Source organism: Scyliorhinus canicula, chromosome 10 (genome assembly GCF_902713615.1).
Source record: "Scyliorhinus canicula chromosome 10, sScyCan1.1, whole genome shotgun sequence".
NCBI classification, from domain to species: domain Eukaryota; kingdom Metazoa; phylum Chordata; class Chondrichthyes; order Carcharhiniformes; family Scyliorhinidae; genus Scyliorhinus; species Scyliorhinus canicula.
In genome coordinates this window covers 82667385-82693600 of record NC_052155.1, presented here as the reverse complement: position 1 = coordinate 82693600, position 26216 = coordinate 82667385, and the positions used below count along the sequence as shown (strand labels likewise).

General features: G+C 43.4%; 1 protein-coding gene across 8 annotated transcripts in view; it reads left to right on the top strand.

Annotated features, from left to right (window-relative positions):
- Positions 1-26216, top strand: part of lrrc6 (leucine rich repeat containing 6) — a 159634-nt gene that overhangs the window by 14854 nt on the left and 118564 nt on the right. For 7 of the 8 annotated variants that reach the window (XR_005462052.1, XR_005462051.1, XR_005462054.1 and 4 more), the window contains exons 4-5: positions 4219-4391; positions 9105-9268. Coding sequence is in view for 4 of the 8 variants with exons in the window: in XM_038809249.1 (XP_038665177.1) it covers positions 4219-4391; positions 9105-9268 (337 nt within the window). In the remaining 4 variants the exon portion in view is untranslated. Of the gene's footprint in view, positions 1-780; positions 966-4218; positions 4392-9104; positions 9269-26216 lie in introns of all 8 variants that reach the window. The other variant, XM_038809250.1, reaches the window with a different exon arrangement.

The window sequence follows — 26216 nt, the reverse complement described above, 5'->3', positions numbered from 1 at the left end:
AACTACAAACATAAAGACCCCACATAGCTACAGTAATCTATGGATAACCCTTAATGAATTCCCCCTTTAACTGTTCCAATTCAGTAACAAAATCCGAGTAAAACCAGAAACCCCTTTTCAAGGCTATGGCCCGGCACTCTTACTGGTATAAGACATGTTAGCGATACTTTGTACCCCTTAGCAAACAGCAGGTTTGAATTCCTTCCAGAAAGCAGTTATCTCTTTTAAGTTATCAAGTAGTCTGGAAACAGCTTTTAAAATGAAGATAGAGAGACACTTCTTTCAACCTGTGCAGTTCAAAACCATTCCAAACTCAAAGCGAAAGTAAAACCCACAGAGCCACAAACCAGCTCCAAACCCAAAGCAAAAGTAAAAACTCACAGAGCCACAGTCCAGCTCCACTCACATAATAACATCACTGAAGCCATGTGGGACCAGAAAAACATTTCTTAAAGGGACACTCCCATGACACAGGTTATAGAGATTGAAAAGCAAAAGATGTCATGGCCAAGAGGAGTGTCAATGGGCAAGAAACCAAAGATATCTCTTGAGGAGGTGTGAGTGGCAGGATCATACGTAGCTGTTGCTGGAAAGCAAAGATAAGAACATAAGAGAGAAACAAGTGAAGACAAAACCTCTGCAATGAACATGAAACAAAACTAGGTTATTGTCTAAAATTTTGAACTTGATGTTTGAACCTAGAAGGCTATAATTGCCCATTCAAAAGTTAAGGTACTGCTCCTTGAGCTTACACTGAGTTTCATTTGAACATTGCATTAGGCGGAGGATAGAAGGGTCAGAGTGGAAACAACTGGAGAATTAAAATGGCAGGCCATCGACAACTTGAGAACAAACCGGCTAACTGAACACAGGTGTTCTGCAAAGCAGTCACCCAATTTGCATTTGATCTCCCCAACATAAAGTGAATCAAATCATGAGCAGTGATTACAGCATGCTAAATACAAGTAAGTTACTGTTTCACATGGAAATAGTTTTTGGGAGACAGTGAGAAGGAAGGGTGGAAAAGACAGTTTATTGCATCTGCTGTACTTGTAAGGAAAAGTGCTGTAGAATGGTGAGGGATTGTTGGGGGTGACTGAAGAATGGATGTGGAAAGAGTAGGGTAAGAGAAAATGTGTTTGGTGGCAGCATCACATTACAGGAGGTGAAAATAACGGAGGCTGATTATTTGAATACGGAAGCTGGTAAAGGCGAGGTCAAGGAGAACTCTATTGTAATTCTGGAAGGGATGGGAAGAGATTTCTGACACCGTATTTCCGCAAGCTTCGTTGTGATAGCAGCACCCAGCTCATCTTTTGGTTTCCTTTCAGAATTCACCGATCTTCACTTGTGTTCTTTTTCTCACCCTTTACCCCCTGCTTTCACTTGCTCAACACCTATTACGTTTCTAACGAAAGGTCACAGATATGAAAGATAACTCTGGCTGGGATTGTCCGACCCTTCCATGTTGTGATCTGCACTGGGGGGATGTGGCAGGCCAGCCAAAAATCCATTGACTTTGAGTGGGACTGGAAGATCACAGGCAGCCGGGGCTGGAATCTGCTGAACATTTCTAGTTCATTTTCTTGTTTTAAATTTATCCTGCTCTGCTTTTTCTCCATCGTATTGATCTGATTATCTCTTGAAAATAATTGTTTAATCTGCTGCAGTGCGATCCAGATAACAGCCACACCCTGCATAAAAAGGTTCACCTTATATCGTTCACCAAACAAGTCTGTGTCCCCTGGTTACTGACCCTTCTGCATTGTAAACAGTTTGTCCTCATTTACTTTTGTTAAAACCTTTTGAACACCAGTATCAAATCTCCTCTTAATGTTCTCAGTTCTAAGAAGAAAAATCCAATTTCTCCAAGTCTTTCTCCTATGACCATTCTAGTAAATCTCCTCTGCTCTCTCCACGGCTTGACATCCTTCCTCAAGTGTGGTGCCGATACTGGCCACAATATTCCAGCTGGATCTAACCAGCGCATTTTGTATTCTATAGCTCTATATATTAAGCCGAAGATCCTGTATGCCTTTTTAATAGCCTTCCCAACTTGTCCTGTACCCTTCAAAGACTTGTGTAAGTACACCCACACGTTTCTATATTCCTGCAGCTCCTTTAAGGTTGTACAATATAGTTTTAAATGTTCCAACCCCTTCTACCAAACGTAATCACTTCTGTGTGTTACATTCTACCTTTCATGTGTCTGGACACCGTCTGTCTTTGTCCTCACAAAGTCTATTACTCTCCTTCTCATTGTTTATTATATTTACACGTTTCAGATCATTTACAAACTGTGAATCTTGGCCCTGCCTCTTTGAGTTCAGGTCATTAACATAGATCAAAAAGAACAAGCGTATCCATTCAGTCATGTGATTTGGACATTACTGGCAAGACTTTGGGCAGCATGGTAGCATGGTGGTTAGCATCAATGCTTCACAGCTCCAGGGTCCCCGGTTCGATTCCCGGCTGGGTCACTGTCTGTGCGGAGTCTGCACGTCCTCCCCGTGTGTGCGTGGGTTTCCTCCGGGTGCTCCGGTTTCCTCCCACAGTCCAAAGATGTGCGGGTTAGGTGGATTGGCCAGGCTAAATTGCCCTTAGTGTCCTAAAAAAAATAATGTTAATGGGGGTTGTTGGGTTACTGGTATAGGCTTGAGTAGGGTGATCATTGCTCGGCACAACATTGAGGGCTGAAGGGCCTGTTCTGTGCTGTACTGTTCTAATTCTAACCTGCATTTATTGTCCATCCCTAATTTCCCTTTGAGAGGTGCTTTCTTGAACTGCTGCAATCCCTGTGATGTTGGTACATCCACAGTACTAAGTTCCAGGATTTTGATCCAGTGACAATGAAGCAATGGTGATAAATTTCCTAGTCAGGGTGAATGTGACTTGGAGGAGAAACTGCATGTGATATTGTTCCCCTGTACCTGCTACTCTTGTCCTTCCAGCACAAGCTTGATTATTGTCTGGGTCTTCCTGCATGCAGGCCTGGATTGCTTCAGTATCTGAGGAGTTGCAAATGATATTGGACACGACAATTATCAGCGAACAACCCCACTTCTGACCTTCGAATAGAAGGAAGGTGATTGGTGAAACAGCTGAAGATGGTTGAGCTTCGTACACTGCCCAAAGGAATTTCCGTAGTGATGTCCTGGGACAAAGGTGATTGGCTCCTGACACCACTGCCCTTTCCATTTGTATTAGATGATTCCATCCTTTCTCCAGCCAGTGAAGAAATTCCCCTCTTGATCCCAATTCTTCAATTTTACCAGTGCTCCCGAATGGCATACAAGGTAATTTGCTGTATTAAAACAGAAAATGCTCATAAACTCAGCAGGTCTGGCAGAATCTGTGGAGAGAGAAACACAGTTAACGGGCAGGATTTTCCAGTACCCCCCTCTCCAACAGCATATTTTCCGGCATCGGAAATGGCCTAACATTGGCCGATGGCAAGATTTTGCGTGGCTCCACCTTATGCCGCCAAGGAACGCAAAACCGGACCAGAAAATCCAACCATTAAGAGGTTGTTTTTTCTGAGTAATTGGTGATACATTCCATTACTATTTCCATTCGCTAATGATTGGATTTGTGCAATCGAATGTTGAGGGTGGTGAATCTTTGGAATTGTCTTCCCCAGTGTGCAATAGGAGCTCAACCATTCAGCATGTTCAAGACCGAAATCAATAGATTTCTGGAGACTAATGATATCAAGGGATTTGGGGATAGCGTGGGAAAGTGGCACTGAGGTAGATGATCAACCCTGATCTAATTGAACAGCAGAGCATGTGTGACAGGCAGAATGGCCTACTTTTGTCCCTATGTCCTGCAATGTAGGCAAATTCTCCTCCAAGTCATATTTTACCCTGACTTGCACATATATTGTAGTTCCTTCACTGCTGCAAAATCCTAGAACTGTCTATCTGGCAGCACTGTGGGTGTACTGACAATACATGGACTGCAGAGATTCATGAATGTAGCTCACCATCACCACCTTGAGGTTAATTAGGGGTGGGCAAGAACTAGGCCCACATCCCATGAAAGAATAAAAAAAATGCTGTTATGGCTTATTTATGACAGGAGTGCATTTTATTTTGAGTATATTTATTCTGTTTTATATTTTTACGAGAAACTTGCATTTAAAAAAAAATGAAAACCTCTGGAACAAATATCTCATTCTCCAAATGCGATATTATTTTCTCTTTCTTCCTTTAACAGGTTGTGAATCTTTGAAGAAACTTGACCTTACAGTTAACTTTGTGGGCGAACTGACCAGTGTGAAGTCACTCAAGCATAATGTTCACCTACAAGAGCTTTTTCTGGTTGGAAACCCCTGTTGTGACTTTGGTGGTTACAGGAAGTTTGTGATAGCCACAATACCACAGCTCAAGGTTAGCAAGTGAATGTCTAACAGCAAATGCTGGTATTCTAAATTTCCATTTTCATTACCATTTATGGCCTATGTGAAGGGTTAGGATTCTTTAATGTGGATATGGACTGAATGTGGTTGGAAATGAGAAATTTTAAAAGTGCATATATATGATTATAGATGGTTTATGATTTGTGAAATTGCATTTCCTTCAAGCAGTTAAACTGTCTGTGAAACTGGAGGCGGTTGTAGAACTATGGGATTGAATTATTTTGTTTAAACAGTTTAACAGAACTTATATGGTATATTGGTTTTGTTGTCAACATTATGTAAGTATAGCATCACACAGTTTGGAAGAATGCCATTCAGTATCCTGTCTGTACCATCTCTTTTTGAAGAATGAGCTAATTCCACAAATGTCACATACCGTAAAGAGTTGGCCATTATAGAGAAGTATCTTCTGGAATTTTCCTTGGGGTGGTTGGCACATGGTAGTGGGGCATGATGGGGAGTGGAGTCAAGTGTCTTCTCCCCCCCCTCCCCCCGCTTGCTGTATAAAAGGGCCAACATCAGATTATGGGCCCAGTTCTTTGCCCATTTCCTCATATAGTAGGTCTCCCCCTGCAGAAATGTTCTTTTAAATTACTTTTGTTATAAATTTAAGGTACCTGTTATAACCTGCCTGGACCTTATTTGCTGGGGACAATTGGTTACCCCATGTTTCTTGGGGAATATGAGTTTCCCCCAATGAGGGGGTAGGGTAATCACTAGTAGTTGCAGGTGTATAAATAGAGCTGGCCAATGTGGTACTGGCTAGAGTGAACTACATATTGTGTACATATTGTTGTAAATACAATTACTTTCTGTTTGACTACAAACTCATGCTGGATTCTTCATGGTCCTCACAATACCTTCTGGGCTCAAATAGATAGATAATATGGTTGAAATTTGACATGGATGATATGTTCAAGTTGCAATCTAAACACCGCTGCCTCACAGTGCCAGGGACCCGGGTTCAATTCTGATCTCGAGTGACTGTGTGGTATTTCCACTTTCTACCCGTGTCTGACGGAGTTTCCTCCGTGTGCTCCGGTTTCTTCCCATGGTCCAAAGATGTGCTGGCTAGGTGGATTGCCAAGCTAAGTTGCCCCTTAATGTCCAAAAGGTTAGGTAGGGTTATGGGGTTAGAGGAATAGGGTGGTGGATTGGGTCTAGGTGAGCTGCTCTTTCAGAGGGTCGGTGAAGACTCAATGGGCCGAATGGCCGCCTCCTGCACTGTAAGAATTCTATGAACGACCTTTGAGCTGTTTCCACTGATGTAATCTTGTCTAGGGATTTGGAGGCTATCTGGATCATATTGATCCAAATTGTCATCTGCTCCCATCCTTCTCCCCCACCCAAATACCTGGCAAGTTAACCAGGTCTTCCCTGTTTAGCAGGAAGTTTGGGGTTGATGCCAACCTATATTAGCTGTTGTAAGAGGTTGAGTGACCAGGCGATCAATTTCAGACAAGAAGACACTTGATGCAGTGCTATTCAGAAATTTATCAAGCAACAAAAGTTATACTTAACAAGGGAAGGCAGTTGCTATCCTACGTTAGATGGTATTTGCTTTGCACTGACTTCAAATAGCATACACGTCTCATGTGTTGCACCTCATGTGTTGTACAAAGATTTTTAATGTCTTTACTTTTAGAATTGTCCTGCTTCATTTGTATTTCTGTGATGCGACAATCCTTTTGATAATAGATTTAAGATTTAGAGAGATGAGGGACATGGGAGACTGAATTGTATAACTGTTTTTAAAGTCTCTTCCTGCATATGAAGGTGACCCCTAACTCATGTGGATCCCCACATGAAGTAACGTTTCAGATCCTACATGTGTTATTTGGGTATGGATAAAGTAGAGGTGTATTTGACCAAACACACATTGGGGTCATATATATTAGCTATAGTTGTCAGGCAATAGGTCCAATTTGAAGGTAGGGTAATAGGGTTAAATTTTCACCCCACCCCATGAAGAACTAAATGTGCATCTTAGAGTCGGGCTTAGCATACAGCAGAGATCACACAACTGTTCAAATATAGCTATGTTAAAGCATCAGGACCAAATTTGCACTTCCTAAATGGGTATGCAGTGTCTGGAAAATCCTTGACTTCACCAATCCAACTCAGAAAAATATTACCCTGCACACTTTGATTTGCGCTCTAGGGGGACATTTGATTGACATTGGAAGCCTTTGTCTTCTAGGTGGTAGATGCCAAGGTGTTGCAGATGTCAAACATCTGAAATTGGGCACTGGTGTTGGGTGGATAAGGCCATTGAAAGAGTTGTTCTAATAATGCTACGGCTTCACCCTGCAGAATATCCAGTAACTGTCGCACTGTTGGCATGTACAATTAGATCTGAAGGTCAAGGGAATAAAGTGTGCATTCCTACTAGCTCTCTTGATATAGTGGGCTCTTGCAAAGCATCAGCCATGTCTACAAGAACCTGCCACTCAGCTGGTCTGCCATTTCCATTCTCTTCCTCTTCCTCTGTCAGATCCCTGAATATGGACTTGAGCCTCCTCCTTCTACTCCTTATCTTCATCATCCTCTTCCCATGATGTTATAGTTGTTGGCCCCACTTTCTACCCTCTGGTTGTAGGCTCCTTCACTGCACCATATTGTGTAGCAAACAGCACACTACTACTATTCCTGATACCCTTGTAGGAGACTATTGTAGAGCATAACCGGAATGGCCAATGCACATTTTCGAGATGTCAGTAGTCTGCTCTATTGTATTGCGGATCATCATGTGGCAGTTTTATAATGCTATTCTGGCTCCATAAAGGAAGTCATCAGGCAGCTCCCAACCCTCGACCCCCAGAAGCCAACCATGGATCTGTGTTGGTGTTTGAAAAAGCTGAGGCACTTGCAAATTCCTCAGGATAAATTAGTTGTGGCAGCTTCCAGGAAACTGCTCGTAAGTGCAGGAACGCTTGGTGTGGTCACACATTCAGGGAGTGGAAGGATTTCCTGTTTGAGGTTTCATGTTGATGACTTGGAGCCTTTATGGTGATGTGGGTGCGGTCCATAGGGAAGTCTATTAATTTGACAACCCCTTGGCCCTCTGTGACTCCACCACCACATCCGATGGGAAGTTAATGTGTTCCTCCACTTGATGCAGCTGGTGTGAGATGCTGCAGATATCTGTGGCTGACCCCTGCTGCAATAAATCTAAAAAATTCAGATCCACTGAGTTTTAGTACCACTGGCTGGCCATGCAGCTTGGCATACCATGGTGCAAGATCTTATGAGGACTTGAGTACAAGATCAAGGATGTTTTACAGCAGCTGTACAGGGCCTTGATGAGGCCACATCTGGAGTGTTGTGTGCAGTTTTGGTTTCTTTGTCCAAGAAAGGATATTCTTGCCATAGAGGGAGTGCAGTGAAAGTTCACCAGACTGGTTCCTGGGTTGGCAGGATTGTCATAAGAGGAGAGATTGGGTCAATCGGGCCTCTATTCTCTGGAATTTAGAAGAATGAGAGGGGATCTAATTAAACGTTATACAATTCCGACAGAACTAGACAGACTAGATACAGGAATGTTGTTTCCTCTGGTTGGGGGTCTGGAACAAGGGGTCACAGTCTCAGGATATGGGTTAGGCCATTTAGGCCTGAGATGAGAAGAAATTTCTTCACTCAGAATAGCGAATCTCTACCACAGAAGGATGTGGAGGTCAAACCACTGAATCTATTTAAGAAGAAAATAGATAGATTACTAGACTCTAAAGGTGCCAAGATGTATGGAGAGAGTGCTGGAGTATAAAGTTGAAATCGAAGATCAGCTATGAACATATTTAGTTGTGGAACAGGCTTGACGAGATGAATGGCCTACTCCTGTTCCTAGTTTCTATGTTAGGCCATGGCACACATGTCACTGTCCAATTCCTTGGTTAACCATCGGTTTTCAGTCATGTCCAGATATGACTTCTGCAGTCGCTAGATCATTACCTCAGAGTAAAACCTGGTTTCCTTCTCCTCCTGCCTAGTGCGTGCTGCTCTGCCTCTAACTCGTGACCTGTTCCTTCTCTCTGGTTGCTCAGGCTCGCATGCCTCTATGGGGGTTCTGTGTGAAGGCACCATTTCGATTTTGCAGCTTCTTTGCTACAATGTGCACTGTTCCCTTTTCTGGCACTTTTTCCTTCCTCTCACCTGTGTGCCCAAGTCAGGAGGGCCAAAAATAGCTGTCCTTCTAAGGCCACAGGCCCCAATCTCCAAATCCCTTGGTGTCAACCACAATTGACACCAATTGTCATACAATTTGTGGAAGTTCTGAGACACTTGGTTAAATCTTTTAAAGCAATCCAAAAGGGTACTTGGCCTCTCCAATTACCTTTTGCTCCAATGTGTAAATCCCATGAGTCACGTTTCAGAAACCTGGGTGACAAAAATTGCTTCTAACTGAAAGCAAATGCGCCACTGTATCCATAAACTGTGCAAAATAAGTTCCACTCCCCCGTTTTCCACACCATAACCCTCCTCCCCACTGCCCAGCGCTACACGGTGGAAACGCATCTGACTCAGACATCATTTGCAAATAGAGAAACTTTACCAAATGCAAATAATGTCGCATTTTCCTCTGACACAATTTGAATGCTGTTGCTAGATCTTACACATTTACAAAAAATAATAAATATGACTCTGATTGTGGTTGACCACCGTACCCTTGTTACTTCTTGGTCTTCAGTCATTAGATGGAAAAGAAATCACTCGTTCTGAACAGCTCCAGGCACTGCAGGATTATCCAATAGTACAACAACAAGTTGTCGAGCAACAGCAAGCTTACATCCTGAAACGGACTAAGGAAAAAGAAGCATTGCAGAAGAATTCAGAAGAGAAAGAGAATAATAAGTAAGTTTGAAAAAAAGAACAAAATTCTCACTTTGTTTCTAGTCCTGTACTGAAACCAATAAATCCATGTGTGTGAAACGGTATTTATTAGTATTTTTAGGAAGAGAGTTTGTGTTTTTTGTTTGAATCAGTGGGATATTTAGTACTATATCATAAAATCATATAGCACAAAAGGAAATAATCTCTATCTTTGCTGGCTCTTGGAAGCAGCTGTAAGTTTAGCCACACTCAGTTGCTTTTATTCCAAAGGTCTAAAAAATTCCCTGCTTAAAGAATGTATCCAGTTCCCTTTTAAAAATTATTATTGCATCTGCTTCCACCACGCTTTAAACAGGGCAGACTATAACTTGCTGTGTAAGAATTTTTCCCTCCTGTCATCTCTGGTTCTTTTGACATTTATCTTAAATCTATGTTGTCTGGTTACCAAGCATTCTGCATCGGAAACAGGTCCTTCTTGTTTACACTTTCAAAACCTTTCATGACTTTGAACACCTCAATCAAATCTCCCTAACCCTATCTGATGGAAGGAGAACAACCCTAGTTTCTCTCGTCTCTCCAAGTAAATGGTTATTCTTACCCTGGCACCATTCTAGTAATTTACTTATGCACTTTTTCTGAAACTTAAATAAAATAATTAAGTAAATGTTTTCAATATAACACTGTAAAAACCATATTACACATCTAGTACAAATATAATTCTAGACTCAACCATCTTTCCCCCTCTCACACTCACAAGGAAAACAACCAAGACAAAACCCAAAGCAAATCCTGAACCCCCCTCCTAACATCTGACGGTGACCATCTCCCTGAATTTGGAAATGAACAATGAACAGCTGCCATCTTGAATTGAACCCTTCTGTCAAACCCTTCATAATATACTTGACCTTTGCTAAGTGCAAGAACTCCATAAAGTCACTTAACCATGACAAAGTACTGGGCAGAACCAAGTCCTCCACCCAAGCAGAATTCCCCTTCAGGCCTTCAACGAGGCAAAGTCCAGAGCATCTGCCTTCGCCCCTGTCTGCACCTTCAAAACATCCCATCCATCCATGAGGGCGAGGGTGCCAAGGGGAATGTTATAACCTGCCTGCTTACCATTGGCTGGGGACTAATGACAATCCCACTATCCTGTGGGAGTATGAGCTTCCCCAATGATGGGGGGGCGGAGAAATCATTAGCAGACTCCCTGCATAAATAGAGCTGGCAAGTTTGGAACCACTCAAAAAGTTAGATACCTGATAATACTGAAACAGATTTGTTCTTGGAAGCTGGAACTTGCCCAACCACTCCTCAAAACCCGCAAACCTCCCTTCTACAAACATGTGCCTGAACTGTTCCAGCCCCCCCCCCCCCCCCCTTCTCAGTGGAAAATGGAAGAGGAGCTGTAACCAAGGCCCTCAAACAAGTGGCCCTACAGGCACTCTCCATTCACGCCCACATGGACACCGTACCCATAAACCATCCCCGCACCATCTCAATATTTGCCACCCAATAAAATAACAGATTGGGCCACACTAGGTTCCCCCAATGACCTTTCCCTCTGCAAAAACATCTCACGAATCCATGGGGTCTTACCGCCTAATAAAAGAAGATATTCGTTTATTGATTTTCACAAAGAATGATATGGGAAGGAAAACTGGGAGACACTGAAACAAAAATGGAAACCTTAGGAGAATACTCATCTCTACCAGCTGGACCCTGTCTGCCAGGGACAGAGGGAGGTGATCCCACTTCCTCACGTCTGACTTGATCCCATTTACCAACCCGCAAAATGTAGTTTATGGAGCAAGACCCAATCATGAGCCACCCAGATTCCAAGATAACGGAAGCTGGAGCTGGTCTGGTGAAAAGGAAACCTCCCCAGACCGGCATTTCTCCCTGGGAGATTCACCCAAAAGCATTCACTTTTACCCAGGTTCAATTTTATATCTCAAGAAGCACCACAACTCCTTATCAGCTTCATTATCTGCTCTACACTGGAGAGAGAATTTGTCACATATAACAACAAATCATCCATGTGTAGCAACACCCCTATGTTTTCTCTCTCTCCTCCCCCCCCCACCTCCCGCCCGGCATCTCCCTCCACCTAATAGATGACCTCAATGCAACGGCCAGAGGCTCAATTGCCAAGGCAAACAATAGCGGGACCAATGGACACTCATGCCTTGTGCCTCTCTTCAACTGAAAATATTTCAAGCTCAAGACATTCATATGAATCTTGCGGTGCTGGCCTCATATCGGAGCTGGATCCAAGATCTAAATCTGGGTCCAAAACCAAACCTTGCCAGGATCTCAAACAGACACCCTCACTCAACCCATGTCAAACGCCTTTTCAGCATCCAATGAAATAATTCCTTAGCTCAGAGGCTGAAGAGGGGGGTGCAGAATAATATTAAGCAACTGCTGAATAGGCCGACAGCTGCCTGCCCTGAACAAACACAGTCTGTTCTTCTGATATAACCCATTGGACGGCAGGGCCAGAAGATTCGTCCAGCGGTGGGCTACCTTCCACTGTCGAGAAACATGCAGTGGGTGGCGTGAAAAATCCACCCCCCCCCCCCCCCCCCCCCCCCCCCCCCCCACCTCCCGCAACCGAAATGTTAGCCCTACCTATTCCTCTCCATATTCTGGTGTTCTTTGTGTTGCAAAATTCAGGATTGTTGGCGCAGTGTTCACAAAGACCACAAAACAGCTTTAACTTGAACAAAGCTATGAATTTATTAGTACTAATTTGGATTCGACACGAACACCTAATTAATACACAGTTGATAATTAACATATAATCTACACTCATGTACAATTAATCTCTACACTATAATAAACTATGTTTTTTTCTTACTCACTATATTTACTTCAGTCTGTCTCTAGCTAACACCTTTACTTCTCTCCCCCACAAGGCTCAGCATCAATGTCTTATATACTTGTAACTGTAGCTCCATTTAGTGGCTGGTCTAGGCATTTCATTAACCCTTGCCATTCTTTCATTTATGATAATACCACATCCTCCTTTCTTTGGAAAAGAAAAATTATGAGAAACTTTGTGATATTTTTCTTTGAACATTACAGGAACTAATATTAATCATAAACTTGTTATGACTTTTAACATTCATCTTCATTTGCTCCACCACCCTGGCCAAATTTAACTTGTGCAGCCTGCCCCAGTCTCGTGCCACCTGGATTCCCAAATATCGGAAATATTCCTCAACCAGCCTAAACGGTAGCCCTCTCAATCTCTTCTCCTGGCCCCTTGCCTGTACCACAAACATTTCACTCTTGGCCGTATTTAATTTGTATCCTGAGAACTGGCCGAACTTCCTCAACATTCCCAGTATACTTCCCATCCCGGCCACTGGGTCCGACACGTACAGGAGCAGGTCGTCTGCGTAAAGAGAGACTCTATGTTCTACCCCGCCCCTCACCATCCCCTTCCATCCCTCTGCGGCTCTAGGCGCCATCGCCAGCGGCTCTATGGCCAGCGCAAACAGCAGCGGGGAGAGCGGGCAGCCCTGTCTGGTCCCTCGGTACAACCTAAAGTACTCGGACACTTCTCTGTTAGTCCTGACGCTGGCCCTCGGGGCCTGATATAATAATTTGATCATATCCACCAATCCCTCCCCGAACCCAAACCGTCCGAGCACCTCCCATAGATAGTCCCACTCCACCCGGTCAAAGGCCTTCTCGGCGTCCATCGCCACCACTACCTCCACCTCACTACCCGCCGGGGGCATCATTATCACATTAAGTAATCTTCTCAGGTTGGCCGCCAGCTGCCTACCTTTCACGAACCCAGTTTGGTCCTCCCCAATCACCTCCGGTACGCAGTCCTCCATTCTAACCGCCAGTACCTTTGCCAGGAGCTTGGCGTCAACATTAATCAGGGAGATTGGCCTGTAGGACCTGCACGCCTCCGCTTCAATATCAGTGATATAGTGGCTTGCGACATTGTCGGCGGCAGGGTCCCTCTGTCCCTTGCCTCATTGAAAACCCTCGCCAAGACCGGGCCCACCAGCTCAGAAAACTTTCTATAGAACTCTACTATAGGAGTAGGTATCCATATAGGTATCTAGATATAGGTATCCATCCGGCCCCGGGGACTTCCCCGACTGCATGGCCTTTAGGCCCCCCAATACCTCCTCCACTCTAATCAGCTCCACTCCTCCAGCTCATCCACTCGCCCCCCACCTACTGTTGGGAATGTTAACCTGTCCAGAAACCTTTTCATCTCCTCCGTTTCTTCCGGCGGCTCCGAAGTATACAGCTTGCGATAGAAGTCCCGGAATACCTTATTCAATCCTGCCGGGTCCTCCACTTTGCGCCCCTCCCCATCCCTCACTCTACCTATTTCCCTGGCCGCCTCCCTCCTCCTGAGTTGCTGCGCTAACAGTCTGCTAGCCTTTTCCCCATGCTCGTACACCACTCCCCTCGCCTTCCTAAGCTGTTCCACGGCCCTACTCGTGGATAGTGCCCCCAGTTCCGCCTGTAGTCTCTGCCTCTCCCTGAGTAAAACCTCCCCCGGGGACTCCGCGTGCTCTTCATCTATCCGACCCATTTCCCTGACCAATCTATCCATCTCTGCCCTGTCTGCCTTGGCTCTGTGGGCCCCAATTGAAATCAGCTCCCCCCGCACTACTGCCTTTAGCGCCTCCCACAGGGTCGCCGCTGAGACCTCCCCCGTGTCATTCACCTGCAAGTAATTTTGCATACACCTCCGATGCCTCTCACAGATCCCCTCCTCCGACAGCAGTCCCACGTCTAGCCTCCATTGCGGGCGTTGGTAGCTCGCCCCCCCGATCTGCAGGTCTACCCAGTGCGGAGCATGGTCTGAGATAGTAATTGCTGAATATTCCGTGTTCTTTACCTCCCCTATACAATCCCTGCTTAGTACGAAGAAATCTATCCTAGAATATACTTTATGGACATGCGAGTAAAACGTGTAGCCCCTTCCTGTCGGCTGTCTATCTCTCCAGGGGTCCACTGCCCCCATTTGCTCCATAAACCCTTTCAGCTCCCTTGCCATTGCTGGGAGTCTACCCGTTCTGGGACACGACCGATCCAAAGCCGGGTCAAGGACCATGTTAAAGTCCCCCCCCCCCATTATTAGCCTGCGAGAGTCCAGGTCCGGGATCTTCCCCCGCACTCTCTTAATGAAGTCCACGTCATCCCAGTTCGGGGCATATATATTCATCAGCACCACTCTTCTCCCCTCCAGTCTGCCCCGTACCATCAGGTATCTGCCCCCCCTGTCTGCGGCTATGCCCTCCGCCTCAAATTGCACCCGCTTGTTGATCATGATTGCCACCCCCCTGGACTTTGAGTCCAAGTCCGAGTGGAAGACCTGGCTAAACCAGCCCTTCCGTAGCCTGGTCTGGTCAGACACTTTCAGATGTGTCTCCTGCAACATAATTACGTCCGCCCTCAGGGCCCGCAAGTGCGTGAACACCCGCGCCCTCTTAACCGGCCCATTCAGTCCCTTGACGTTCCAGGTGATCAGCCTGGCCGGGGGGCACAACCCCCCCCCCCCCCCCCCCCCCCCCACCCCGCCGGTCAGTCATAGCCTTTCTCAGGCCGGCCCCCGGCCCCGTGCGTCGCGCCATTCCTGGCCTCCCGTTGGCTGCCTCCACCCTCGACCTCCTTTCCAGTGCCTATTTCAAGTCCCTCCCACATCAGCAGAACAACCCCCCCCCCCCCCCCCCCCCCCCAACACCCTCCCCCGATACCCCCCCCCCTGCCATCCACTGGCTGTGATCTCCCCCCCCCCCCCCACCTGACTCCCTTGACTAGCCAATCTGCTAGCCCGGTAACTCAACACTCCGGCGCCTTCCTGTCTCTTCCCATTGTTTCCCCGTCCTCCTCCCCACTCCCCGGCGCCCCATCCCCCTCTCCAACCCACTGGAGCAAGCCGGCTCCAGTGTCCTCCGCGAGCTGCACAAAAAGTACAAATCCGCCCAAAAAGGAAAAAACAGAAAAAAGAGGAAAAAACAAAAACATGAGAAAAAAGAGAAAAAAAAACCAAAAAACCCTCAAACCAATGTCCATGAACAAAGGAAAGAGTCCCAAATGTTCCGCTTGGCACTTTTGACCCAGCAAACCGTTGAACAGCAGTCCAGGCCCATTCGGCGTACCTTCCCACGGTAATCCCCGGGCCCTAATTCGCGTCCGTGGGGCCTCTTTTCGGGACCAGCCCCTGATCCCTCGCAAAATCCATCGCTTCTTCAGGCTCGGAGAAGTAGTGGGCCTGCTGGATTGCTGAGTCCAGGGTCCGTGTGTCCGCTTTCTTAGGTCCAAGGTAAGTTTCTTCAGGTCCTTGCCTCTGTCCCCTTTTCTCTTTTTTCTTCTGCCTTCTGGACTCCCGCTGTTCCATGTGCCGCAGCTCGCTCCTCAGCACTTCCGCTGCCGCCTTCCTTCTCCCAGCTCCTTAACTTTTACCTCTTGAGCATCCAGCCTCTGATTCAGCTGATCCACTGCCTTCTGAAGTGGGTCCAAGTTGTCCTGCTTCAGCGACTCAAAACTGTTTTTCATCTCCTGGAGCATGAAAGGTCCGTGTGTCCGCCATCTTAAGTTCCAGGTCAGCTTCCTCTGCTCCTTGCCTCTGTCCCTTTCTCTCTCTATTCCTCTGCTTCCTGGACTCCCACGGTTCCATCGATTTCAGCCCGCTCTCCAGCACTTTCGCGGCCGCCTTTTTGCCGCTCCGTGATCCCGCTATCGCGGGGAATCAGCCCTAAAGCCCCGCCGAATGTGCGGCTCACTCAAACATCGCCGCCACCGGAAGTCCTGTCATTGCAGTTTTAAACAATAAAGTGGGCAAGCATTGCATTACAAGCATTTCAGCAAAAATTATTATAATTCTTAAAGAATCATTATTATAAAATAACAATTAATTTATTAATCAAATTTGATTCTACTGATTCAGTATTAATACATTGTCAATATGTTAACCATACAGTCAAATAATTGATTGATCAGTAACATTTCAGCAATAATACTTCATGTCTACTTCATCTAATGGTGGTTCAGTTGGGTTAGTGTGTATCATTCTGACAGTTGGGCCCTTTTGTTTAGTGGATAGTTCTTTGATGCACTTGATACATTGGCATGTTATGTAAATGATGAATCCATCTGCACAGGAGAATAAGATTATTTGTACTGTGGACATTCCAGTGTGTCCCAATCACCCGCAAAGTTTATCTCAGAGAGATAACTGAGGGTGGATCAAGTTTCGTGATTTCCTTTTGGATATGTGATGCCAGATCTTTAACTTCATTTGAGTTATTTGGAATGAAAGTGCAACACTCCGCACTAATCAGGGCACAGGTACCACCTTTTTCGGCTAGCACATAGTCAACTTCCATTTGATTTTGTAATGCCACAGTTTCGAATTGCTCGCATTTTGTCAGAAATTGTACCTAGGGCAGTGGCAGTGTAGTCGGCTACGTTTTGTGTAGTTATTATTTTATTCAATTCATTGCCCATCTTTATTTTCCAATAGAAAGGAATAACTCTAGCATGAATTCCATCTCGTAAGGTTATGGAATGTTTATTTCTTCGTGTGGTTGGTTCTGAAACATAAGGAAGATGAGGAGAATGACGGATGGCAGGTACTAGGTATCCTAAATAGCAAGATCCTGACCAGTATTTTGGGAGCCAGGAATATGCTCTATCATCACAAACAAAACAAGTTTTGTTATTTGTGATGTTGCGCATGCCTGTTATTTTTGAGGACCGGTTAGGTCTTTATACATTTTGTGTACGTTTATAAACTGTGTCAACATCTAAGTAATTAGTACAAACACTATTGCCCATTTTTATCCCTTTAGAGTGATTATTAATGAGGTATAATTGATCCTTTTTGTTTAATATTAGTTGGGAGGCTAACATATTGAGGATTTTTGTTAGGGTTATATTTAAGTTGGTGTCTGAAAAGGTATTTAGTGGATAGCCTGCAGATTTCCATAAGTTAATACATTTCTGTAAATAAATCTTGTACCTTCCTTTTTCACATGAATATGCTCCAGAATGGACCACTACATAGCGAGGGACATTCTGATAGATGTCCATTCTGCTGTTTCTGAGTTAGAAGGGGTAGCAATGCATACCCAACAATCGGAAATGTTTATTTTTCTTTGAGCATATATCTTTGATGTGTAAAGGAATGTGTTCTTATTATGTTCTGCTGCAACATTTACAAAGCTAATCAAATAACTGAGAATGAATATTACAGTAAACATTTTACAGATCTTAATATTAAGATCTGTAAAATGTTTACCGTAATATTCATTCTCAGTTATTTGATTAGCTTTGTATTGCTTAAAACATTGGCATACTGATTTTTAAAAAAATGATATCATGATTATATAATTCAGTGATAAACAATTAATAATAATAATTTCATGTATACAAATAAAATAATTATGTAGTAAAATAACTGAAGTTTAGTATATGATTTAGTAATATATTATTAATAATAATTCACTAATAAATGAATAATAATGCAGTAAATAATAGTTCAACAGAAACTTTCCATTTTGATGTTATTGGCTAGTGGTGCATATGAATAAATATGAACCATTTGAATTGGTGGGGTACTATGAGTAGGCATGCATTAGCCAAAGTATCTGATCAGCAACATTAGTACATAAATGATAAGTCCAAATTTGCAAAATAGGAAAATTCCCTTAATGATGTTAATTCCTGTGCCACCCAACCAATTAGAAAATCAACCCCAAAGAGTGTAATCAAAGGGTTGGTCAAGTTTTTTTTTAAACTTTGCATTGGATGTGAATATCAAGTCTTTGACATCTTCTGGATTATACACAAAAGCCTGTTAAAAGGGTTAATTTTTTGAAGAAACAAAAAGGGGTGTAGAGCTTGGAATAATGCCATTCGCATCTTTCTCAAACTTTTTTTTAATATATGTCACTCAGATGGATTGGGAGTAAAAGTTGGATTGCTGCCAAATTCCCGTTATCAATTGTCTTAGTAAAATGTATTCTCTTGGAACATAGATTTGCTTTCAATAAAAATTGTGCATTTCTTTAATTTAATTTTCAAGCTAATTTTAAACATTTATTTTAAAATATCAAACACAATAACTTATTGAATATATGACTGAACCAATCTTGCGCTGAATGTACTTGGTTTTCTGTAGATAAATTTGACGACTCTGTTAAAGGAAGCACAGCTGACAAGATATTTTAATTTCTTAAAATTAATAAAGCAACTTTCAAAATAATGACAGTTTTCTCAAGTTAACAGTTCTTGGCAACTTTTATAGCGATACGTGACTTGGGGCGTATCGCTGTAGTCAGGAGGCGGGCCTTCATCGTTGGAGACCAGTTTGGTATCATGAAATTTGAAACTCGCAAAATGGCCGTCTTCAACACGAGAAAGGAGTTTCATATCTCTTCTGGACAGATTTGTTGTTAACAGAGGAGGATAGGTAACAATTGACATGCTTTTTCTAGCGGTTTCGGACTGAGGTCTGGGTGGGATCAAGTTTAAAGCTGCAAACTGTTCTGGTTTTAAACCAGTGACAAAATGGGTTTTTGATAGATCTTTTAAATGGTTTAAAATCCAGGCTGTTGTCTTTATCACTTCAACTCCAAGCTGTTTGGTGCTTAATGGGTTAAGTTGTATTACATTTTGTTTGCCACGAGGCTCGTTGCTCAACTGAATAGGCTTTTTTTGTTTAAAAATCTCACAGACATTTAAAGCTGCCATGACAGGCTTTTGGATCGGCACCGGCAGCATTTCGTGGTCGGTTTCATAGTAAGATAACGGTTTGTTCTGGGGTAAAAGTGTCCTTGAAAGATAATTAATTTGGCCAGTCACTCCCTGTGGAAATTTGATCAGTGTATTCATTGTTTTCATGTCAGCAGCAGCTTGCAAAAATGTAGGATTTGGTTTAGATATCACTGGCACATCTTGGGCTTTAGTTAAAATGATTTCAACTCTTACCGCTGGTGGCGCTGTTTGCTTTGGGGAGTTCAGCTGATTTTTTAAAGACAGATTTGAAGGCTTTTGAGCTGTTAATTTGTCTGTCAGTAATTTGTTATGATATTTCATGGTGTCCATGTCACTTTCCAAAATACATTTTTCCTCAAGTAACTGGCAATTTTGACTTTTTAAGACCATAATTTTCTGATATTAACTGTTGAAGTTTGGATTCTGAGTCAGTATTTTTACGTTGTAATTCACCAATTTGAAATGAACATAGAACACAGAACATTACAGCGCAGTACAGGCCCTTCGGCCCTCGATGTTGCGCCGTCCTGTGAAACCCCTCTAAAGTCCCTCTACACTATTCCCTTATCGTCCATATGCCTATCCAATGACCATTTGAATGTGTTTAGTGTTGGCGAGTCCACTACTGTTGCAGGCAGGGAATTCCACGCCCTTACTACTCTCTGAGTAAAGAACCTACCTCTGACATCTGTCCTATATCTATCTCCCCTCAATTTAAAGCTATGTCCCCTCGTGCTGGACATCACCATCCGAGGAAAAAGGCTTTCAATGTCCACCCTATCTAATCCTCTGATCATCTTGTATGCCTCAATTAAGTCACCTCTTAACCATCTTCTCTCTAACGAAAACAGCCTCAAGTCCTTCAGCCTTTCCTCATAAGATCTTCCCTCCATACCAGGCAACATCCTTGTAAATCTCCTCTGTACCCTTTCCAATGCTTCCACATCCTTCCTATAATGTGGCGACCAGAACTGCACGCAATACTCCAAATGCGGCCGCACCAGAGTTTTGTATAACTGCAACATGACCTCATGGCTCCGAAACTCAATTCCTCTACCAATAAAAGCTAACACACCGTACGCCTTCTTAACAACCCTCTCAACCTGGGTGACAACTTTCAGGGATCTATGGACATAGACACCGAGATCTCTCTGCTCGTCCACACTTACCAAGAATCTTACCATTAGCCCAGTACTCTGTCTTCTTGTTATTTCTTCCAAAATGATTGTTGTTGAACTTTAAAGGTTTCATTTTCCAATAATGTTTTAATCTGATCACATTGTTCAAGTTTAGATTTTGCATCTCGTAATTCTTCAACAACTGCTACTAGTTGGTCTGTAGTGGACTTAAGGTCATGATCAAATTTAGTTTTTGCTATTGTCGCTTGATGTTTTTAGAGCTCTGCCATTACCGCAAAAGACCATTTCATACATTTTCCTCTATTTAAGTGTGTGGTTTTTCCCCATGCCTTCTTGATATTATCAAGGGACCAGTGTCCTTTGGGGATATCATATTTTGATTCAATTTTTCTTGCAACTTCAAACAGTCCAAATTGCCTACAAATCAAAGTTCTAAGATCACCCAATATATCGTCAATAGAGACATCCAGTACAGCGTGACCTCCGTTGGACGTTGTGGGAAGTAGTTCTCTACCATTTGAAGGTTCTGAATCTATTTTAGGATTGATTTCTGCCATGAACTCAACCTCACACCTAATTTTGTGGTTGTCAACTATGTGTAATCTGTGTACACTACCGCGACTATTTTTTCAGTCCCGTTTTAATTTAGTTTCAACGACCGGCACCCGATTGAATTAGCACAATTGATGCGGCTTTAAGACTTTTAATGGGTGAAAAAGATGTTTTTTACCCCAGTCTAGCCATTTTTCTTTGGGTGTTCCATCCTTCTGCTCTTTCTTTGGTCTTCTGATTTCTTCCTGGCTGGCTTCTCCCCTTCTGCCGACTACGCCAGTTGAAAGAGATCTACCATGCGGATCTAGTGGCACTTGTGAACACTAAAACTCAGTAGAAATTTGAGTTAAAACTTCTCGGGTGCAAATAAGAATCGTTTATTTCCTCTGTTTGATTACAATTGAGAAGCACTTAAATCTTATTCTCAAATAAGTCTGCTAGCAAAAAGGACTTAAAGAGAAGCAACTTGTACATAATTTAATTTTTAAAATAATACAGAAATGATTTCTTGCTTAAGGCAAACAGCTTGCATTTACTTCAAGAGTTAGAGTGGAAAAGTGAAAGTATAGAGATAGAGAATAGTTCAGATCAAATTTAGACTGATCCGGATAAAAATGGCCGTACGGACCCTCACTATTATACAAAATCATATCAGTCTTTAACTGTCTTGCAAATGTGCTGTTTTAATCTATAATGGAATTATGCTGTTTCATGCTGTTTTGTGTCTCTGTATGTTCTGAGATGACCTGAGGTTATGAGTGAATTTAAAATGGGTATTTAGAAAGACTGGGGCTTAATATTCACACTAAATAGCTATCTTTTACCTATCAGGTGTATTAGAAAATAGTTGGCTTCTACAATCACTCTATCTGATGTGTCAGTATCAATGGTAGCTCTGGATAAGGTAAGCACAATGACTAGATCTTTCCCTGTTGTATAGACTAGTGCGAAAACATAGCGCCTTAGCTTCATCATCACCCGCTGTAAACGCAGTAACATCTCATTGAGGTATTTTTTGATAATATTTACTAGCGGTCTGTGATCAGTTTCGTCGATGAAATGTGGCAGCCCATATACAGAGTTGCGAAATTTAGTGATGCCTGTTACGAGGCTAAGGAACTCTTTTTCAATTTGCGCATGGCTCTGCTCCGTAGGAGTTATCGATCGAGACGCATACATAGTAGTTTTCCACATATCCTGTTTATCCTTCTGTAGGAGAGCTGCGCCAATGCCCTGTTTGCTGGTATCAGTGGAGATTTTAATTTCCTTCATTGAGTCGTAGAACATTAGCAGTGGAGCAGTGGTCAGGGCTGCTTTCATATCCTGCCACTCAGCTGCATGTTCAGTTATCCATTTAAAATCAGTATTCTTTTTTATGAGGTTCCGTAGAGCCAGCGTGCAATTTGATAAGTTGAGAATGAACTTCCCCATGAAGTTCGACACACCAATCATTCAGAGAATCGCTTTCTTGTCCATAGGAACTGGCATTTCCGAATGGCCTTGATCTTGTCTGGATCCGGTCAAATTCCTTTTTGCGACATGATATCGCCTAAGAATTTTAACTTGCGGATTCCAAACTGACAGTTGTCGCAATTCAATTTCAGACCATAGTGCTGAACTCTGTCAAACACTTTTTTGAGCCTATCAAGGTGCTGTTCTGGGGCCAGATGATGATGACATCAAGGTAGACTCGTACTCCTGGAATCCCTTCGATTACCAGTCTCCATTGCCCTATAAAAGATTTCAGATGCCGACATTATTCCAAACGGTAGCCAATTAAAACAGTACCTTCCAAAACGCGTATTGAATGTGCAGAGCTTTCGGCTTTGAACGTCCAGTTTGTGCTGCCAAAAGCCTTTAGAGGTGTCCAACTTGGTGAATAGCTTGGCATTAGCCATTTTGGAAGTGATTTCTTCCCTCTTGGAAATTTGATAGTGTTCCCTCATGATGTTGGCATTCAGGTCTTTTGGATCAATGCGGATCCTTAAGTCTCCGTTAGGTTTGTATACGCATATCAGCAAACTGACGCAGTTCGTCAATTGCGTGATCTTGGAGATGACATCTTGCTGTTGCATGCGGTCAAGTTCGGTCTTGAGCCACTTTCTTAACGAGCTGGCACTCGTCTTGGCGCATGTATCACCGGTTTGGCATCCTTTTTTAACTGTATTGAGTATGTAAAGGGTAAGCTGTCCATTCTCGAAAAAACATATGTATACTTGTCCAAACGTTGCCCAATTACATGCTGTAGCGTGTCTTTAACCTTATTGGTTGTATGTATACACTTTACTCGGAAATAATAACCTTTATTTTCACAAGTAGGCTTACATTTATTACTGCAATGAAGTTACTGTGAAAAGCTCCTAGTCGCCAAATTCTGCCACCTGTTCAGGTATGTTATGGGCCAGAGTTTAGAAAACTCCCAAGTATATTGTGGAGTTCACCTGACCCACAACTGTTTATAGATTTTGGTTATGAGGAGCATAAGGGCCTATCTTTCAGGTGTTATTCAACAGAGGCCTTAATCACTTTTAATCAAAAACAATGTTTATTCTACAAATTCAGTTAACATTTCTATAAACGCACACAAAAGCATTTTTATCAACTGCAAACATAAATACCCCACACAGCTAGTTTTCTATATATATAAAACCCTTAATAATTTCCCTTTCAACTGTTTCAATTTGATAACAACATTCAATAAACCAGGAAAACCCCTTTTACCAAAACAGTAGGTTTTAATTCTTTCCAGAAAGCAGTTATCACTTTTAAATTATCAAGTGATCTGGACACCTTTTAACATGCAGAGACAGAGAGAGAGAAGAGAAGAGAAACCTTCTTTGTCTGAATCCAGCTTCCAACTGTGTAAACTGAAAGCAAAAACCAGGGCCACAGCCCAGCACCACCCACACAATGGCATCACTGAAGCCATTTGATAAGTCAAACATTTCTTAAAGGGACAGTGGGAGAATTCAGAATATCCAATTCACCTGACAGCACAACTTTTGGGACTTGTGGGAGGAAACCGGAGCACCCAGAGGAAACCCACACAGACATAGGGAGAACATGCAGATTCCAAACAGACAGTGACCCAAGCCGGGAATCGTACCTGGGACCCTGGAGCTGTGCAGCAACAGTGCTACCCACTTTGCTACCGTGCTGCCGTTTAATGTCTCGCTAGCATCCACCCCTATTAGTGATGACTTATCATCTTCCACCACCTCAAAGTCGATTGGTATTTTGATGTTGCTATTTCTAACAATGAGATGGCAGCATCCTCTTTTGACTACAGTGTTACCATTGTAATCGGTCAGCCGACAAGTAGATTTCTTTATTAGCAGTGTACTATAAGCTTGTCCTAAATTATTTTCTGTGATAATATTTGCGTGTTCTCCTGTATCAATTTTAAATGGTATATCTGTGCCATTAATTTCTAATAATACAGTCCACTCCTTAATTATCTTTGAGAGCTGTTGTACTGGTTTGTCATTACAATCCAGCAAATTAATCCTAGTGACTGCTTCAATCATGAAAGTATCCTTTAGCGTGTTCGGTGAGAAATCTTCTTTATCAGTTCAGATATTAGGGGTGAAATTCTCCCAATGGGAGACAAAGTGCCGACGGCAGAGTGAAAACCGGAGTGTTTCACTCCGGTGTCGGAGGCCGTTCCTCGCCCCCTATTCTCCCACCCCCAGGGGGCTAGGAGCGGCGCCGCGTCAATTTCGCGCGCCGGGCCTTGGCACAGCTTCAAAGCGGCGCCGCGTAAATGACGCGGCCGGCGGCACTTAAATGAAGTCACCCGCGCATGCGTGGTTGCCGTCCTCCCCACGGGTGCCCCGCAAAATATGTCGGAGTGATCTTGCGGGGCGAAGGAGGAAAAAGAGTGCGTCTTTTAGAGCCCACCGATCCTCCCCCCCCCCCCCCCCCACAGGGCGCACACACAGTGTTCGCGCGCTGTTCACGCCGGCAGAAACCAGTTGTGGTTGGCTCCGGCGTGAACGGGTCGGATTGGGCATGCCGCTCGGCCCATCCGTGCCGGAGAATCGCGCTCGACCGTTAGAAACGGCAAGCGGCGATTCTCCGAGCGGCCTGTCGGAAAACGCAGCACGCCGTTTTGGGGTGTGGGTGGGAGAATTGCGTGCGGGTGCCAGGGCAGCGTGGCGGGAATCGCCTGGCACTCCCACCCGGCGATTCTCCCACCCAGCGTGGGGGTCGGAGAATCGCGCTCTAGATTTTTTATCTTCACTCTGAACACTTTGGATCATTCTGCAGTGATTGTAAGACTTCTAAAATTTTGTTGCTGGAGAAGTTGTTGAGAAATGACTCTGCTGCAAAATGGTTGAGCTTGCAACAATTGGAACATTGTTTGCCTTTTACCGGACAATTTTTTTTTACTGTGGTCGTAGCCACAGCGTGTGTACGTCATCGCGCTTGTGACGTCATTCTCAAAATGGGCATCAGCCGTTGAACGCAGCATTTGCTGCAACACAGCATTAGTGGCGTCAGCCACATTGCCCGATTTTGCGCTCTTTCCGTTTGCCACGAACTCTGCATATTCAGTCGATGCGTGTTCACTGGCTTTGCACATATTAATCACATCTTCTAGTGGTAAAATCGTTCGTCTCAGCATTTTTTCACGCAAACATTCATCATTTATCCCAAATACAACTTGATAATGCATTGAATCAGAAGCTGAGGAAAAGTTACAGGACTGCGCTCTTAAGTTTAAAGCTGTTATGAAAGAATCGACCGATTTGCCTCTTAACTGCAGCCTTTTTCTGAATATGTAGCGCTCATAGATCTCATTAACCTGTGTATCGAACTTCTGTAGCATTATGTTGTATTTTGTTTTATCTTCAGCAGGAAATTCAAAGGAATTATACAGTTCTAATGCATGCGTTCCAGCCAAATTTAATAGGAGTGCTATTTTTCTCTGATCGGAATCATTTTCTAATGCGGAGGCAGATTGGAAACCTTCAAACTGCTGTTTAAAGAATGTCCAATTTTGACATGTTTGACCATTGTCCTGAAGTAGTCAGGCTTCTTGCGACTCTCCATCTTACGATTTGTCTTCTGTGTAGATTTTCTGATCATTGTAGCGGCTTGATTGTTTCTTCAATCTTCTTATGCTAATCTTTTCTAATCTAACTGCTTCTTACTTGGAGAAATAAACTCTTGGTACCATGTGGTGTTCTTTTTGTTACTAAATTCAGGATGATTGGCGTAGTGTTCACAAAGACCACAAAATAGCTTTAACTTGTACAAAGCTATAAGTTTATTAACGCTACTAATTTGGATTCGACACGAACTCCTAGATGAATGAAATGAAATGAAAATGAAAATCGCTTTTTGTCACAAGTAGGCTTCAAATGAAGTTACTGTGAAAAGCCCCTAATAATACACAGTAAATAATACACAGATGATAATATAATCTACACTCACCTGCAACTAATCTCTACACTATAATAAACTATGACCTTCTCTTACTCGCACTATATTTACCACAGTCAGTCTCTAAC